Source organism: Mchenga conophoros, linkage group LG2, assembly GCF_057382185.1.
Source record: "Mchenga conophoros isolate Kocher_MC1m ecotype Shallow Benthic linkage group LG2, M_conophoros_male_GT1.1, whole genome shotgun sequence".
NCBI classification, from domain to species: domain Eukaryota; kingdom Metazoa; phylum Chordata; class Actinopteri; order Cichliformes; family Cichlidae; genus Mchenga; species Mchenga conophoros.
The window spans coordinates 2,156,557-2,175,990 of NC_140527.1; the positions used below are offsets into that span (position 1 = coordinate 2,156,557).

Sequence of the window (19,434 nt, forward strand, 5' to 3'; positions counted from 1 at the left end):
GTTTGTAGTCTGGAGATGTGGAAGTGGAGCAGGTGGAACAGACAGAAGGGAAGCTGAAGAAGAGCAGTGAGCACGTGTGGAGAAGATCAGATACATATGGAGGTTATGAAGCGCTTTGAAGGTAAGAAGCACTGAGGTGAACTGGAAGCTTATATTTTAAGGTAAAGACCCTAAAATAGTACAAGGAAAACTGCAACAATCATTTGACCCCCTATGAGTAAGCGCTTTGGCGACAGTAGGAAGGAAGGTGATTTATTAAATGTATGAATGTTATTCTGCTTGATTCTAATCTGCAGCTGAGTCTCTTACACTGATGGATAACACCGAAGCAAGAACACCTGTTCAACCAATCACATTCATTCGACTTTGATCTGCAACAAACTGAAGCAATCATCTCTTTTTGAAACATTGTTGCGTTCAGCTGGTATATTTGTATGTTCTGTATATTGCAGTTTTCACATCTCTGGAAAAGTTGGCAGTATTAAGGATCATTTTCTGTGGAAGAGCTGTGAATGAGACTCATGGCTGACCATTGGATTAGTTTGATGCTGCCAACACTTTCCTGTGCCCACGCTGGCAAACCCTGGGTTGAGTTAGAAAGCTGATAACCAGCTTTGCGTGACCTTTTATCCTGGTCCCAGTGTTAGGGTCAGTGAAGCCAGAAAACAGAAAGACATCCTGGATATGCTGACGTCGCTCCGTGGTGTGCAGGACTCTGGGACAGCAGCTGGACTGCACTCAGTCATTACATGACGGAAACACCAACGTCATCTCTTTTAATAGTTTATACTGTATACACAGGTCATGCTGATGAATAAAACAAAAAATCAGATCAGATGTTAATCGAATTTATTTGCTCTCACTTCTCCTTAAACATGTTTTCAATGTTAGTTTTACTTCAGAATTGGCGACTGAAACAAGTATGACTCATACGAACATCAGGGGAGAAAGACCTGATAGATATAACCTCAAATAAAGTCAGTGTTCAGCCTCAGAGGTGACAGTCAGCGAGGGTTATGACAGCAGTGTATCAGGAGCCGTGCTCGCCTGACTGCTTGTGAGGCGAGCAGGTCTGTCACAGTGATACTGTGCTTGGCAGACATCTCCGAAACCATCAGAGCACTTTTGCAAACAGGCTCTCTCTTGACAAACTGACCAGATATCTGAAGATTAAACCACTACATGCTAAAAACATATGAAAAGTGTAGTTAGTGAGACACAAACAGGATATTTTAAGTATAGGCGAGCTTTGTTAGTTTCCAAATTTCTGTTGTTGGTGCTGAGAAACACCCACTGAAACAATGGTCACCAGGCAAAGCAATGGATTTGACTCGATCAGCTTTAACCCCGCCCCCTGACTTTGATGGGCGGGTCTGACAAATAAAATATATTTTAATTATTTTGGCACTCCTGGCCCTCCTGGCCCTGCGCCTGTGTTCATTAATTAATATATCATTAAATAACTTACTAAACATGTCAATAATTAATTAATGAGAGAATTAATTAATTATTTAATGGTGCATTTGATTAATCAATTTTGGCACTCCTGGCCCTCCATATATCACATGCCACTTGAGGAATATTTCAGCTAAAATTCATTAATGTTAATTGTTGAAAACAAAATAATGTAAAAACAGTCAGAGGATTCAAAACTGCACTGATAATAAAAGATAAAACTTAGTTTAACAATATATTTTTCTCAACAGTCATCAGGTTATAATTAATTATATAATTATAATTAACAATTTCTTTCTTTTTTTAGTGCAATGCCTTCGACTGTCAGCTTAGTGAATGAAGCATAATAACCACTGACTTTGTGACTCTTCATCACCAAGTGTTACAAATTTATTGTTTTTTTAAAAATCTATTCGTTTTCCTTTAGCTGCAGGAGTGTGGCACTGAAATAAGGTGCACTAAAGAAAGATCTACTTCTTTCAGCTCTTGGTGAGCTGAAGGATGGCTTCATCTACTGGCCACTGGATGCTTTCAAGTGGCCTGAAAGGAAGTGCCTGATTCTAGAGGAGATCCTAATCATCCTTTGTCTGCAGGAAGTGCATTACTACTGTCACACTTTAGTAGCTGGAGCCCCATAGGCTGGTGTAGGACGCAGCATGGAGGTATGGACCATAGGGGGAGGGAATACATTGTGCATCCTCAAACAGCATCTTGAGTGAGATATTTGCCTGCTTTTTGCCATGTTTGTGGACTTTGTTTGCCATAATAAAAAGTGAATTTGACTGCCAAGACTAATAAACACTAATCTTTACGCTCCATTCTATCCATTTTCTGCTGCTTATCCAGAGCCAGGTCACAGGGGCAGCAGCCTAAGCAGAGAGGCCCAGGCCTCCCTCCCTCTCCCCAGTCACCTCCTCTAGCTTATCTGGGGAACACCAAGGCGTTCTCAGGCCAGCCAAGAGATCTAATGTCTCCAGCATGTCCTGGGTCTGCACCGGGGTCTCGCCTAGGAGGATCCTTGTCAGGTGCCCGAACCACTTTAACTGGCTCATTTCAACGTGGAGGAGTAGCAGCTCTACTTTTAGGCCCTCCTAAAAGTAGAGCTGCTATTGGGCTATTTCCTAGGTAAACTAATAGGAGTCATGTTATACTTTGTGCACAGACACTGAACTGAATCTGTAGGGTGAGCAGGAGCATTTTTCTGTGGACCTGGTGTCCATCAGAGCTTTTTAATAAACCACTAAGCTACTGTTCAGATGGTTAAATGAACCCACTCCAGACATTCTGAATTAACATTTGTTTTATACATATTTCAGTAAAATCTACTTCAATACACTGAGAGTACAAGAAAAAAATCATAATATACTTCTGCGGAGCACACAATCAGTTCTTTTTTCTGGATGCAGATATCCTTGACCCCCACTCTAGGGACAGTAAAAAAAAGAGGATAACAGTGGGAAATAGTGACAGTCCTGTTGAGTTCAGGAGAGCTCTGCAGACGACCCATGAAAGCCTGAAACAAGCGCCAGTTTCAGTCATTGTGAATGTGTCTAAAGCAATGCCCCACTTACTCTGCCATTTAAGTTTTACAGTCTTAAAGTCTGTAACCCAAATGTGAAAGGGGCTACAGAGGAATTCAAACTACATGTGTACTGATACATACTCGTCGAGTATCAAAAATCCTTTTTAAGCTTCCGTTTACAATAAAGTCCTGCTAGCCTCTTATGTTAGCTTTGATTACAAAAACAACTTGTCATTTACGATCTAAGGCCGCCCACGTTTCTGAGCTGCGAACCATCGATGTGTATGTCTAACAGTCCCTTTCGTCCTCTGCGCGGCTTCAGCAGCCAGATAGTCAAAGTGTCTCCTTAGAGACCAGCGTCGGTCGGACGGTCTAAGCCAATAAGGGAGAAGCTCAGTTATGTGTCAGGAGGAGGTGGTGTGGGATGTTCCCTGCACTTCCTCAGTAGTGTCCACAGTCACTTTCTGTACATCCCTCTCCACACCAAACCCCCTCGGGGACCCTGGCTCTCAGGATGATAGTTTTTCCACTGACACTGCCGGCGAGCTGGAGGTGGGCAGGGCCTCTGCTGCCACGTCTGATTGTACTGCGTCACGCTTTGGGGGCTGAATGGGGCTTTTGTTGGGGGCTAAGTGAGACTGGACAGACATCTGTGGCAGCGCCTGAGCCATTGTGGCTGGTTTGGCCAGGATGAGCTGCGGTTTGATGGCGGCCTGCGCTAGCTGTGCAGTGACAGGTTTGGCCTGGATGAGTTGCGTGACCTGGCCTGATGGGTTGGCCTGCATGAGCGTTGCCAGCTGGTTGGCTGGGATTGTGATGATGGTGATCTTCTCTCCTGCTTTTGTCCCAGCAGGAAGCATGGTGGGCAGTGCCTGGATCACAAGTTTAGGGGCAGTGCTAGCAGAGGTGCTCGCTACAGTCACTGGGACTCCTGTGGTAGTTGTGAGGATGGGTGGAGAGTTTAACGCCATTTGACCTAGCGAGTTGGTCATGACCACTGGCATAGCTCGGATGGGCCTGCAGGGATAGACAAGCAAAAGAGTAAACACTGAATACATAAATAAATAAAATCACCACACATACACAACATGTCAGGATCCACACTAAATGTGCTCAATGCTGATCATATAAACTTGAAGCATGTGATCCTCAGTGCACCACATCCAAACAGATCATTTCTCCTGTATAAGACCAGAGGTTCATGATCTGATCAAACAGCACAAGGTTTCCCCTAAAACAGTCTTTGACAGTTTTGTAGAGCAGTAGTGAAAATTAGCCTTAATGTATGTATTTGTTTAGAGTCGGACAATCACATCCTACAGGGCACAGGAAGACTAAATGAGCACATGTCTGTCTGACCTGGTGGTGGTGTTGCTGGGGATGACAGTGACGTAGGTCTGCTGAGGCTGGGAGGTGGTGAGAGACGTAGCGCCCAGGGTGGCCTGGCCCTGCTGGCGAGCCAGATTCTGACTGGACACCACGGTCTCGCTGTCCTCCACTTCCTCTGCCTCCTCGTGATCATCGATCACGCGAATGTTTTTGGGCATGTCTTTAAATTGGTAGGCCAGCCGCTGACCCTCAACTTTGGCAAGGATGCCACGCTGGTAGTAATACCTATACAGAAACAACACATGGAGTATGAACTCTCCAGAACATCAGGATAGGCGGTCAAAACTCATGTCAGAGAGTAAAAACATAAACTACTTTCCCTCTGAGTTCATAAAATAATTGTGAGTCATTATTTGGTCTTTCTGTCTGTTTGCGTCTGATGTGTCTTTAATCATCGTGTCCTGGTAAATCCCGATTGCAGACTGTGATGTGCTCATGGAGCAAAACAGCTCACCTTAGGGCCCGGCCCATAGTCTCGTAGTTCATGTCAGGCTTGTTCTTGTGTTTACCCCACAGTTTAGAAACAGCCTTTGAATCAACAAGTTTGAAGATGCCCTTCTCTCTCTGCATCCACTTGATGTATCTGGGACACGTGTTCTTATCCTGCAGAAGCTCCAGCAGAAACTCCCAGAGGTAGGTGGTGTTACCTGTGGGGAGCACATGATACACGGACTTTCAACACTGAGGTCCTGAAAATGCAGAAAAGCAGTCAAGTTCAAAGACTAGTGCAGATTATTATTATTATTATTATTATTATTGGTGACGCCTGTCTCAGTCCCGTGTTTTTATTTTATTTTTATATTATTCAAAAGCAACCAAAGGAAATTCATTCAGCCGACCTCATTCAACATTTTTTGTTTCATTTGTTAAAAACAGCCAACATGACCCGGTGTAAAATCGATTTACCCGCCTTGATAAATGGCACTACGGCACCTGACTGTAAGCTTTTCCAACCTGATAGACCAGGCTGATAGATCGATGCAGTGACTGAAATTACTCAAAGAGCACATCAACGACTCGTCTAGGAGGCCCAAACAGAACATCATAAAGATCTGCCTCTGATATTCACCAATAAGAAAGACACTTGTACGGTAAAGTGTTGATATCCTTTTTGCTATCCACATTACCCTACAAGTGATATATTTTGTACTTCTGTGGTATTTGACCACATTATTATGCTGGTAGAGCTAGCTCGAGCCACCCAGGCTGGTTTGGGTAAAGCTGGTATGTTTCTCATTCTTTCTTTAAATACAACAGCTTAAAGATTTTGAATGAATGCTGATGAAATGTGTAGGGAATGTGGAGTGTGGTCATGCATGCACCTTTGACCTCTTCAAGGTAGAATAAGGTGAAAAGGTCTTAAAATTCTCCTTCCTTTGCAGCACTTAGGGAAAGATCCTGGTACATGGGAAATTAAATTTTTCACCCAAACGTCACATCTGACCTGCAACCTTACTTTTACATTTCAAATTGACCCAAAATGCATTTTTGTTTTTACTACAAACCTGGTGATGTACATGAAAATAACAAGCTGCCTTGGTGAAGGGTTTGTAGTTGCTACAGTGGATGGGATATGTGTGCTTAGTCGTAGTGCCTGTGTTTCACCAACTCAGCCATAAAGTGGCAGGCCACGTAAAATCAAAGAAGTGCTGTCAGCAGATGCTGAGGTGCCAACTTCCTGGATAGTCGATCGCTACAGAGCTCAAATTTCATATGACCTTTAGACTGGCTCGAGAACAGTGAATAGCGAGCTTCATGGAATGGGTTACTATGGCCAAACAGCTGCATCCAAGCTTACATCACCAAGAACAATGAAGTGTTGGATGTGAAGTACGGACTACAGAACGCCGGTCCATGTATGCGTTCCCTGCTAGCATCTTGCACCCTGCTGCAATGACTGCCTCAGCTTACCGAATGCCGTTGATGCGTTTTGTCCTTTAAGAAAAATTTATCACAAAATTGTTTCACAAAAAGTTTCGCATTACTGTTAAAATCCGGCCCAGAGTTACTAAAACTGTTGTTACTACATCTGCAGACTTTGTGACATCACGTTGAATTGATAACAGAGTGTAACTTAACAATATAGAAGTAATTTCTACTTGACGAATGATCTGATAAGCCAGAACATTAATTTATGTCAGCTCAGTAAGAGAAACAGTTTCCAGGCAGCGCTGCGTTCATGAAAACTCAGACATCTGAGGTAACTGTGAGAGCATGTGCTCGCCTCCTTGAAACAAACTGAATGTTTCAACAGAAACAAAAATAACTGAATATCAAATATGTAACCTTAAATTTATGGTCTTCACATAGTGTAGACTGCTGTTTTTGGTAGTCTTCTAATGTCCCATTTTTGTGAAGACACCATGAGGATGCTTCAGTAGTTTTCTCACATTTCCAAAGACCCAGGCCAACCAGCTGATAACAGCTACACACCCACGGACATCTATCACGTTAACACTGGTCGAACGCTGGTCAGTGTAAATGTCTGAATGGTCAAACTGAGTGTAAAGTTTTATTTATTTTATATTTTCAAAACTTAAGTTGTTATCCTTTAATGGGTGAAGAGGTTTTCATGAAAGTTATCAAAATAATGTGTAATATAATTCAGTTTGATTTATATAGCCTCAAATCAACACAGTGGGCTGTGAAAAGAATCCAAGGTTGTTGTTTTTTTTAAAGCACCATCTCTTGGTCACACTCTGCAACTGAGTGAAAGGGGCGTGTTTATAGTGGAAACTACCAAAGGTTAAATGGGGGGGCTCTAATCGGCTGATGTCAGCTGATGGCTGAAGTGGCAGTTTTCAGTGGTTGTATCTGTACTACAGATGTGTCACATAACGTATTTTTTCCTATATTTACTTTTTGCTCTTGCACATCCGGCCAATGAGCAGACTGAACATTGTCACATGGTTTTTAGTCACATTTTGATTTGCTTGGAGTCACATTTTTCTCCAAACCACAGGGAAAAACTTACACACTCATCAACTGGTTTGGACCAGAGCACTTTACTGGAAAAAGATGGTCCTTCATCAAAACACCCGATCAACAAACTCTGACATGAAGAAAAGTGAAGCATGTAGGTGCTTGCATACACCTTGGCTTTACACAGCAAAAACCTACAGTAAAGCTAAAGGAGTTAAAATATGCAGATGGACTGTTAGCATAGCTTTATACCATGTTTAACTGGTGAGAGCTCCTGTTGGGTTTAGGTCAGCAACAGAACCCCCCCCCCCCCAAAAAAAACAAACAAACAAACAAACAAAGGGAACTCCAACCTCTTCTAGAATATTACATTTTTTTCAATTCAATTATATTTACACAGCGCCAAATCACAACAACAGTCGCCTCAAGGCGCTTTGTATTGTACGGTCGACCCTACAATAATACATACAGAGAAAAACCAACAATCATATGACCCCCTATGAGCAGCACTTTGGCGACAGTAGGAAGGAAAAACTCCCTTTTAACAGGAAGAAACCTCCGACAGAACCAGGCTCAGGGAGGGGCGGGGCCATCTGCTGTGATTGGTTGGGGTGAGAGAAATATCTGTTTTCTGCAGAGCCCTATTACACTCACTGTCTCCACTCAATCAACCTTTGTCTGCTGTGACGTGCCTGGGAATACCGTAATTATCCTAATATCACTAAAAAGACCAGAGTCGCTGCTTTTAGGAAGCCCTGAAATTCTGTCAATTGAGCAAATGGTACCAGAGTTACAGGTTTTACAGATGTTCAAAAGTGCAAAGTGCCTGTCTGGTAACAGGTTAGGCTTTAGCCGGTTACATTTGGCAGCGTGCTGAAGTTGGCAGCTAACCCATTAGCTATTACTACCTTGATGAACATTTACACCATCAGAATGTTATTAAATGTGCATGTATAAGGTTACAACAACACATACTCGTTCACTAGCACAAATAAACACAGACAGCTTACCCAGGAGATAAAATACTGTCACAACTATTTTTTCTTTTGCCTTCCACTAACATTTAATCGGTAGCTGCAGCTCCCTTTAAGTAAGACAAATATGCAAAAATCATAAAGTGGGAAAATACTGTATCTGGGTTATATCCAGTCATTCTAGGCTAGCAGCTAACAGAGACAGGAGCTGTCTACAGGCAGAGAGCAGCTACAGACCTTTTCCCTCTCTTGGCCTCTTCTTGATGCCCAGATCGAAGGAGCCGTTGGAAGAAGGCTGGTGTGTCTTAGCCTTACGTCCACCTGTACAAACCCACACATAGATCGAGCTTATTCTTCTGCCACATTGTCTGTTGAGCTGATTGACTTTTCATACTTTATGTTACCTTACTCCACTCATAAGTTGGAACAAATCTTGGCATACGGCAGCTTTCAGAGGAAGTTGTCTTTACTGAACTACCTCGTTTGTACTAACACAGCTTCATGTTTTAACTAGAGAGCTGCCTACTGTTGCTTTACAGTTGTACAGCTTTAGAATGAAAAACTGAACATCAGCAAACAAAATAAAAGGTGACAACAGGTGAGCTGTGCTGACACTGACCTCCTCTCTTCTTCTTGGCTACAGGTTCACAGCCAGGAGGGATGGGGAAGCTCTCTTCCTCCATGGGTCCACACTCTGTAGACACCTCCACCACCGTTTCCATCATCACATCATCCGCTGAGGGAACACAAAACAACACTATTCTCCTTCTGCTGCATCATGAAGTGAGACAGACATGAAGACTTTCAGACTGTGTACAACAATAAATCTGGCCTCACATTCTCATAAGATTCTTCAATATCTTCGATATCCAACATCCACAATGACGGCGAAACAACTAGTACCTCAGTGTTCCAACATTCGAAAGAAGGGACTGCTCTCACAGCTAGAGATTGACGAGGTACAACACAAATGCTATGGCAAGGAGGAGTCAGGACGCCAGGTCAGGGGGGAGATATCATCACCCCCACCCGAGATTGGGTACATAGCCCCAAGTGTGATAGGAGAAGGATCGTTCAGTGCGAGAGGAACTGACCTGAAAGATAGGATCATGGCCAAGCTTGAAACCTGGATCCCCCGTAGCCGGTTACCAAGATTACGTGAAGTACCCTCAGAAGGTCTGCTAGATGATGTTAATGCAGCACTACGGACGATACCTACAACCACGATTACCGACACTAACAAGCTGATCTACAATACGGCAACAGTGATCAGTGAGATGCTTGGCTACAAGTTGAACAGCCACAAGGGGCAGTACCCTCCATGGAGAAGGAGGCTAGAGGGCAAGATCAAAGTAGCACGGAGGGAGGTTAGCCAACTAACGGAGTTGCAGAAAGGTGCGACAAAGAAGGTGCATAAGAAATACAGCAAGCTGTCCATACCTGAGGCCTTGGAAACTTGAGGAGGTACACCAGAGAGATAGAAGGCAGGAGAATAAACCAGCTGTTCTCCACAGAACCAGCAAAGGTGTACTCTCAGTGGCAAGGGAACAATAAGAGAACAGCACCACCAAGGCTGGAGACGGAGCAATACTGGAAGAGCATATGGGAGAAGGACGCAACCCATAACAGCAATGCTCAGTGGCTAGTGGATCTGAGGGCAGACCACAGCGACCTCCCTGAACAGGGTCCAGTAACCATCACGGTGGCAGATATCCAAGAAAGGGTCTCCAGTATGAAGAGTTGGACAGCACCAGGGCCCGACATGGTTCACGCCTACTGGCTGAAGAAGCTGACTGCACTCCACGAGCGTCTGGCAGCACAAATGAACCAGCTGCTAGTTAACGAGAGACACCCGGAATGGCTAACTGAAGGCCGGACGGTCCTGATCCCCAAGGACCCCAAGAAGGGACCGGTCCCCTCCAACTACCGACCAATAACCTGCCTCAGTACTACATGGAAGCTCCTGTCAGGCATCATATCGGCTAAGATGAACAGGCACATGGGTCAATACATGAGCGGGACACAGAAAGGAATTGGCAAGAATACCAGAGGCGCAAAACACCAGCTACTGGTAGACAGAACAGTCAGCCGAGACTGCAAGACCAGACTGACCAACCTGTGCACTGCCTGGATTGATTACAAAAAGGCCTATGACTCAATGGGGCGACCGTGGCTCAGGGGGTTGGGAATCGCATCTGTAACCGGAAGGTCGCCGGTTCGATCCCTGGGCTCTCTGTCCTGGTCGTTGTGTCCTTGGGCAAGACACTTTACCCTACTTGCCTACTGGTGTTGGCCAGAGGGGCCGATGGCGCGATATGGCAGCCTCGCTTCTGTCAGACTGCCCCAGGGCAGCTGTGGCTACAACTGTAGCTGCCTCCACCAGTGTATGAATGTGAGAGTGAATGAATAGTGGTATTGTAAAGCGCTTTGGGTGCCTTGAAAAGCGCTATATAAATCCAATCCATTATTATTATTATTATTATTATTATTATTATTATTATAATAATGCCCCACAGCTGGATACTGGAATGCCTAGAATTGTACAAGATCAATGGGACCCTAAGAGCCTTCATCAGGAACTCAATGGGGATGTGGCGTACAACACTAGAGGCCAACTCCAAGCCCATAGCACAAGTCAGCATCAAGTGCGGGATCTACCAAGCAGATGCTCTGTCCCCACTGCTGTTCTGCATAGGCCTGAACCCCTCAGTGAGATCATTAACAAGACTGGCTACGGATACCGACTACGGAACGGAGCAGTTGTCAGCCACCTCCTGTACATGGATGACATCAAGCTGTATGCCAAGAGTGAACGAAACAGCGATTCACTGATCCACACTACCAGGCTATACAGCAATGACATTGGAATGTCGTTCGGACTGGAGAAGTGTAGTCGGATGGTAACAAAGAGAGGGAAGGTAGTCAGAACTGAGGGGATTGAACTACCAGAAGGCAACATTGCAGACATAGAGGACAGTTACAAGTACCTGGGGATACCGCAGGCAAATGGGAACCATGAAGAGGCCGCTAGAAAAGCTGCAACCACCAAGTACCTGCAGAGGGTCAGGCAAGTCCTGAGGAGTCAGCTGAATGGTAAGAACAAGATCCGGGCCATCAACACATACGCCCTGCCCGTGATCAGGTACCCTGCTGGGGTAATAGGCTGGCCAAAGGAGGAGATAGAAGCCACTGACATAAAGACAAGAAAGCTCCTTACCATGCATGGAGGGTTTCACCCCAAGTCCAGCACCCTGAGGCTGTACGCTAAGCGGAAGGAAGGGGGCCGGGGACTGGTGAGTGTCAGCACCACAGTCCAGGATGAGACAACGAACATCCAAGAATACATTGGGAAGATGGCCCCAACTGACCGAGTGCTCAGTGAATACCTCAGGCAGCAGAAACCCAAGAAAGAGGAGGGAGACGAGGAACCATCATGGAAGGACAGGCCCCTGCACGGTATGTACCACGGGCAGATAGAGGAGGTGGCTGATATCCAGAAATCCTACCAGTGGCTGGACAAAGCTGGACTGAAAGACAGCACAGAGGCACTAATCATGGCAGCACAAGAACAAGCTCTGAGCACAAGATCCATAGAGGCTGGGGTCTATCACACCAGGCAAGACCCCAGGTGCAGGCTGTGTAAAGATGCCCCAGAGACAATCCAGCACATAACAGCAGGGTGCAAGATGCTAGCAGGCAAGGCATACATGGAACGCCATAACCAAGTGGCCGGCATAGTGTACAGGAACATCTGTGCCGAGTATAACCTGGAAGTCCCGAGGTCAAAATGAGAGATGCCCCCAAGGGTGGTGGAGAATGACCGAGCTAAGATCCTGTGGGACTTCCAGATACAGACGGACAAAATGGTGGTGGCTAACCAACCGGACATAGTGGTGGTAGACAAACAGAAGCAGACGGCCGTAGTGATCGATGTAGCGGTTCAAATGACAGCAATATCAGGAAGAAGGAACACGAGAAGCTGGAGAAATACCAAGGGCTCAGAGAAGAGCTCGAGAGGATGTGGAGGGTGAAGGTAACGGTGGTCCCCGTGGTAATCGGAGCACTAGGTGCGGTGACTCCCAAGCTAGGCGAGTGGCTCCAGCAGATCCCGGGAATAACATCGGAGATCTCTGTCCAGAAGAGCGCAGTCCTGGGAACAGCTAAGATACTGCGCAGGACCCTCAAGCTCCCAGGCCTCTGGTAGAGGACCCGAGCTTGAAGGATAAACCGCCCGCAGGGGCGTGCTGGGTGTTTTTATATATGCTCATCAGAAGGTTATTGGTTTGATCCCCCCCTCTGCATGCCAAATATCCTTGGGCAAGATGCTAACCCCAAGTTGCTCTTCGATGCATCCATCGTACTATGAATGTGTGTGTGGAAAAGTTAAACAGAAAGTACTTAGAACAAGTGCTTGTATGGGAAGTTGTGTAAAGCTCTTTGAGTAGAAAAACGCTATATAACAACCAGTCCATTTACCAAAGCATCGCTATATCACTGATATCATGATATGAAACTTTTATGTTGATTAAACATTTATCCCTGTATTGTTGCACACAATCCGATATGGCACCACCCTCATGGACACTGCAGGTAAGTTGCATAAGTCACACATGTAGTGCTTTGTGTGACACAGATTCTGTCATTCATCAGCCTGTTTACCTGTGCTGCGTTCACTGTGCATTCCTCCGGGAGACTCCATGTGCAGAAGCGCTTCAGCGGCTTCAAACGTTTTGTCAAAACACACCATGTCGTGACCTGACATCTCCACTGCAGAGAGAAACCGACTGTCAGTACATACACCTCTGCTAGAAACAGGCTGGGAGCAGCCCTATCATTTTAAATAACTACAGAAATTTCATCTTGGACAAGAAAAAAAACCACAAAAGGGGAAATAAAACCCAAACAAACAACATAACCTCAACTAATATGAAGTGTTACTTCCTTGCTTTGGGGCTGTGCAAGCTGTCTGTTCCTTCTTTCCCATTTCCTGCAATCTGACTAAAAGACTTGGGCATCATTCCTGCCAGCAGAGGGCAGTCTACAACAACACAAGCTCAACTTTCTGGTAAGCAAATGGGTTTGTACTACCAGGTTTGTTTATACAGGATCAAATTACAACATAAATCATGGCACTTTATACTGAAAGGTATAAAGTAACCAGATAATCTAAAGTATTTGGGGGAAAACATTTCAAAAATAAAACAAATAAAACAAGCACTTTGTGATGGTGGGAGGGAAAATGTCCCATTAAACAGGAAGAAAGCTCCAGCAGAGCCAGATTCACTGTGGGGCAACCACCTGCCATGACTGGACGGGGAGGAAGACAGATGTACTGAGTAGAGAAACACTCAGTGCATCACAGTGTATCAAAGGAAGGATAACTGAGGGGAATTCAGGGTTACCTGAACCACGTTAAAGCTCATAGATTTGTTTTTTTGCAGCCAACAAAAAGACAAAAAGTAAAACACAAACAAACCTGATTTCCTCCAGAGCAAGATAGTGATTTACTTTTGGAAGAAGTGAACCACTTCCGTGGTACAGAAAACCCAGTTTGCCACCTGGATAAGACTAAATCCTGCTTCACAGTACAGGCCTCTGATCTCTTACCAAGGCCAGAAAACGTGCAGGTTTCAGTTAGCTGAGCTTCAGTTCTATTTAATATCAAATAAATAATAAATACATAAGTAAATAAATGAAGTCTAAAAAGAATTTAGAAATAATGGATTAAGCTTCTTTTAACCTCCTACTTCAATCATGTACAGATTTCACACACAGAAAAACACGACATTTTTCTAGAGAAGCCATCACTCAGAGGACTCACCAGTCTCCGTCACCTCTGTGACCACCTCCTGCTCCTCAGCCACATCCTGCATCAGGTACGTCTCATCATCGTAGACCAACACCTGAGCAGAGTAGCACTCCTCCACCTGAGCGCTGGGCACCTCCTCTACAATTACTGCAGGACAGCCTTCCTCCTGCAGCACCACCCCCTCCTCCTCTTCCACCTCTTCCTCCATGATCACTGCATCCACTTCCTGCTGAACCACTTCTTCCTCCTCCTCCTCCTCAGCAGGCTGCTGCTCACAGTAGACACAGTTTGACAGATGAAAAAAGACTGTTTTTACTGCTTTTAGAGACTTTATTGCAACTGAAGACTGAATGCATGACGCCTGAGACACAGACTGTATCAGTTCACTTCTCTCTTCGTGACATGTGCACAGACTCTGGCTCCACATTAAACTGTACCAACCTCATCATCACTGCTGTTTTTGTTTAAACCTGGAGGGTTTTGATTCATACGCTGCTCCTAAATACGTTTGCATTGCACGTCTGTTTTAGTTGCAAATGTGGCTCACGTTTCCATGGAGACAGCGGCGCGCTACAGAGCTGTGCGTTAAAGAAGCATCGAAGCGAAGAATTTGAGGTTTTTTTAATATTCAAAATACTCGATGAATCGTTGCAGCCATAATATAGAATAGATTTTCTTAGCACCATAAAAATGAAGAGAACATAAACAGAATAAATCCACATAACCAAAACAATAAATCGCCTCCTGTTAGCAAAGCATATTTTTCAAACCGTGTTTGGAGTCCATCTTTAGCAGGCTGGCTGTTCTGATTTTCAGTTTTATGTAATTTCCATTTCATGGAGTGTGTTAATGTTTCTACAGCTTTCAAACAAGCTTTATTTGGATTTCATGAAGGACATAACAGCCTCAAGAGACACGAAACCTGAACCTTTCGAACAGCAGACTGAGCTCTCCTTTTGGCTAAATGTTACTTCTGATGCATATCCAGTCTCGCTTTTTTCTCCTCGATATTTCTTTACTCTTCTTGAATGCAGCATAGTTCCCTCCCAGCTGTTAACACAATGTTATGCTACTTGGCTGTTAGCATTACCAACCATGCTGTTAAGTGGTGTCATTTTGGAAATGTGTAGTTATTAGCTGAAGACGCTCAAACACAGCTGAGGTTCTATTTTACTTGCAGATCAGTGCTGAATTCACTGCACTGTTGTAGTGATTTGAACCATTTCTGGAAATCAAGTTAATCACTAAGCTCAAACAAATTATGCATGAAACGAAAAAGGTGTCATGTGTTGCTGAGTCACATGATCTGAGTTTTTCTAACAGACCGTGGGATAGAAAAACAAAAACCGGTTCATAAGGGAAACAATATATTAACAACCCCAAATAGGAACAAAAGTTCTGGCCAGCTCAGTCCCATTCCAGTTAACTCAGTTTAGTCACTCTGTTTTGGTAATCCATCCTAGTTTAGTTAATTGAATGTAAAATACTCCACTTTGGGTTTTCCGAATTAATCCACAAAGGGAAAACTAAATAAGGAAGTCAGAGGTTTGGCAAACAGAATCACAATGCAAAGCCAAGCCAGCAGCCAATCAGATCATCTGGCCAGAAGGATGTACAGCGCCGGAGCAAGGTTGGCTGTTCTGATAGCGTGGCACCCCATCTGAGCCATCTGACACAGGAGGACCAGAAATCGCCGGAGGTAAGTCGAAATACAGTTGTAGAGGCCAACTTCATACTTTGAATTTGCCGGCTAAAACACACTGACTGATAAAGCTCATAACAAAGGAGATAATGGCCTGAACACTCCTACTGCATCAAATCACAGTGCTCTAACTCGTCGACTGTCAGCAGAGTGTGGAGGTCAAACACAAACATAATTACATTATAAAACACACATTCAAAAATAACAAATATGGCCACAATGTTGATACAAGCATTTACCTGTTGGGGGTCCTCCACCACAGTCACATACTCCACTATGTTCCCACCACCATCTGACACCACCACAGAGGTCATCACTCATTCCTGCAAAAACAAAAACAAATTATTGCAATACTTCATGATACAATTGAGATTTTTTTTAATTTGTAACATTGCAATTACATATTGCGACTTATCAACTTTTTGAAATGCAAAGTTAAACTTTATCAATATCTATTTTACTGAATAAGATAAGGCTATTTGTTTTTTTGCTGCAAAATGACATTGTTAAGCATAATGACCACTGTCACTGAAACCTGCCATAAAGGATGGAGTTCTTCTGCAATTATAGGATTTTAGTTTGGCCACTACACACAATCTTTTCCTGGTAGTACAGCAATAACAGGGGGAATCAGTGAAAATCATGGGTTGGTGCCCACATACACAGAAACTCACATTTAACTATTACATTTGTTGTTGGCAACCTTCTTGTTTTATAGGATTATACCCAGAATACTAACAGCTGGCAGCCAGATGAGCCGTGTCCCCACGACTTGTCCTTATTATTAAAGACTCATTGAGACTGATGACAACATGTTGGCAATCTGTCTGTATTTATAACTCACACAGACGTTATTTGCAAGCTTTCAACAATCTCTCTGAGTGACTGCAGTCAGTCCAAGTCAAGCTGTGACTGTTTAAAAAAAAGGTTGCCTCCTATCAGATGAGATGAGCCCTCTCGTTCAGAGTATTCCCAGAGTTCACTTAATAATATATCATATTTGGTGTCAATACAATATCAGCATACAAGATATCACGATAAGATACTGTACTGATGTTTTTCCCCCATCCTAAGTGTTTGCATCTGTACAGGGTTGGGATCATAAGAAGCCCACGCTGACCACAGCTCTCCTTTTAACATTGTGGTTATAAAGGATGAAATCTCTTTCATTAAACTGAATTTTGGTGATTTTCAGGGCTGCAACAGTTCAGAGTATCTGGGATTATTCGATCATAAAAATGATTTCTGGACAAATTCTTTGCTTCGATGCTTCGTTTAAGGCACAGCTCTGTAGCGCTTCAATGTCAACATGAACGCCAGCGTTTCACCCACATCTGCGACTAAAAGCAGACCTGCAGTACAAAAGCATTCATGAGCAGCGTGTGAATAAAACGTTTCACAACAGAAACACTGATAACAGTGATGATGACGCTGGCATAGTTTAACGTGGAGTCTGTTTACACGCCGCGGAGAGCAAAGAGGCGGAGCCGTTACCGACACGCTGAGCTCGGGTAGAGTGACAGAAAACAGCAGCGCTGTTCCTGTGATCACCATTAAAACTTTTACTGGGAAAAGCGAGCGGGAGTCCTTCATCGAAGCTTCCGCTCAACAAACTCCGACATGAAGAAAAGAAAAGCGAACTTTGCAGCTGTTCCAGCCACCGCGGTTTGTTTTACACAGCGAGAAATCTGCAGTAAGGCTCCAGAAGTAAGAGCTGTAATAACATATGCAGATGAGCTGCTGACTTAGTCTCAGACCGTGCTTGAATTATACAGCTTATAACTGACTTATTAATTGTGGATGGATTCATCTGCCTGATATTTATTTACCATTCAAACTGATAAATTAGTAATGTTTATGGTTGTGAGCAGCAGACAGTAGCAACCTAACTTAGCCTGAGCACTACAGCTCTATAAAGTCAAAACCTTCAAGTTGCTCAGTTTGTATGAGAAGCTTAAATGTTTAGCAGAAATTCGAGTTTCAACTTTATTTTACTTTTAAACGCAACTTTTAACATTTGGAGTTTTTTTCTGCCTGTGCACTGTTTACACAGCCAAGATCCAGAACACACACAGCTCCGAGGACAGGATAAACGAGTCGGTGCTGTAGGCTAACTTCCAATATGAGCACTTCACAACAGTAGCAGTCCAGAGTAGTAGCTGTGTCCGTCAGGTCTGACACGACCGGCTGGTGTGAGGAGATCAGACAATGACCGTTCACAGCACGCAGGCTGATGTTTACTTCCTGAGTAGGTTGGCGCCGCTATTTGTCACCGAGTCTTAAAGCTTCAACCTCTACAGCTAACCTGTTAGCTAATGCTTCTGCTGTTTCCAATAAAGACTCATCCATCTTACTTAATGTTGCTCGTAACTTTGTCCACGCGGCATTATTTGTGTGTAAAAACGTTTTCTTATTGCGTTATCACGACTGTTTAGCAGAAGCTAGCATTAAGGGGAGTTGTTGAGCAGTTAGCGCTATATAAGAACCAGTCCATTTAGCAGATAGCTAGCCAACATGAACATCGTTTTTATTATACATTTTATACCCGCGCTAGGTAAATTCTATAACAAATATGACATGTGCAGTGTGCACTGGTCGGTAGCAGAATCTGTTGACATGTTAATGCCTCGAGTTTTCTGTCCTTACCTTGTTTTGCTTTTGCTGATGAAAAGTCAGTTCCACGGCTAGCGCTAGCTGGGCCCAATGTTTGCTAAGTTAACCAAGGCCAAAACGCTTACTTCGCTTGCATAAAAAGATGTTTGCAGCGGGTCTTCGTTACTCGGAAATCGCTTCGCAGACGCCTATAAATGTTTTTCTTGAACACAAACCCCAAAGTTGTGTTTCCTTCGTGCTATCCTGTAGCTTTCCGGCGCGCCGCCTCTTCGCCACAACCGAGCCAGGTCAGGGCACGGTACGCCGTGACGTCATGACGACGTTCTTCCTTGAAAAAAAAAACGCAAACAAACAAAAAGCACTAAAAAGCAGCGTGTGAGATTTTTTTTAAATCGTGATGGAGGACCAGTATTGCCGATACTTTAAACTTATAAAGGGAGCTTATACAGGGCAGAGCAGTGTGTCATCATTTAAGATAAAAAAAAAAACATTAATTAGCAAATTCTGAATATATTTTAATACCAACTAAATAGATGTGTTTATTACTTCCCAAAATAATTAGTCAACACAATAAAACACACCAAAACCAAGTTTTTTGGAATCTGGAACGTAAATGTGTCTGTCTTTAAAGCACTTTTGGTCGATTTCCGTTTTACATAAATAAAAGACACTTGAAAGTCAACAGAAAGGGTTCTTATATTCAGACATTTTTCATAGTTCATGTTTGTGGTATGGAGGGAAATATTTACTAGTGCTTCCTGATCTTGCTCTATGTCGTTTGTGGATAATTTGTGATGATTTGTATAGCAATAACAATTTGTTTTTAAGAGTGTCTTATAGAGTAGTTTGTCAGTGCAGCCGCATTTAAAATTAAGTGGTGTGCAAAAGAAGAATGAGAGAAGAGAGTAGAATGAGTATACAACCAGGTAGTGATGGTGTGATAAGGCCCCGGGAGCTTTGCTTCACCAAAGGCAGCGCACACGAAGCGCCGTTTAACAGCTCAAGTGCTGACACCTGCTGGTCATTTGATGTTCAGCAGCCCTGCTGT

At 43.9% G+C, this 19,434-nt stretch overlaps 1 protein-coding gene across 2 annotated transcripts; it reads right to left on the reverse strand.

The window, feature by feature from the left end:
• Positions 1–2,737: 2,737 nt before the first annotated feature.
• elf2a (E74-like factor 2a (ets domain transcription factor)) lies at positions 2,738–18,698 on the reverse strand. 2 transcript variants are annotated; one of them, XM_085282711.1, is made up of 9 exons: positions 18,420–18,698; positions 16,013–16,096; positions 14,084–14,339; positions 12,922–13,029; positions 8,882–8,995; positions 8,500–8,583; positions 4,821–5,013; positions 4,337–4,591; positions 2,738–3,994 (listed from the first exon to the last, which is right to left on the reverse strand). In XM_085282711.1, the coding sequence occupies exons 2-9, from the start codon at positions 16,085–16,087 to the stop codon at positions 3,487–3,489; spliced, it is 1,593 nt and encodes a 530-aa protein (XP_085138837.1). In that variant the 5' UTR covers positions 16,088–16,096; positions 18,420–18,698; the 3' UTR covers positions 2,738–3,486. The 2 variants fall into 2 exon arrangements, with proteins under 2 accessions (XP_085138837.1, XP_085138829.1); XM_085282703.1 differs by having other exon boundaries at positions 8,882–8,998.
• Positions 18,699–19,434: the final 736 nt, after the last annotated feature.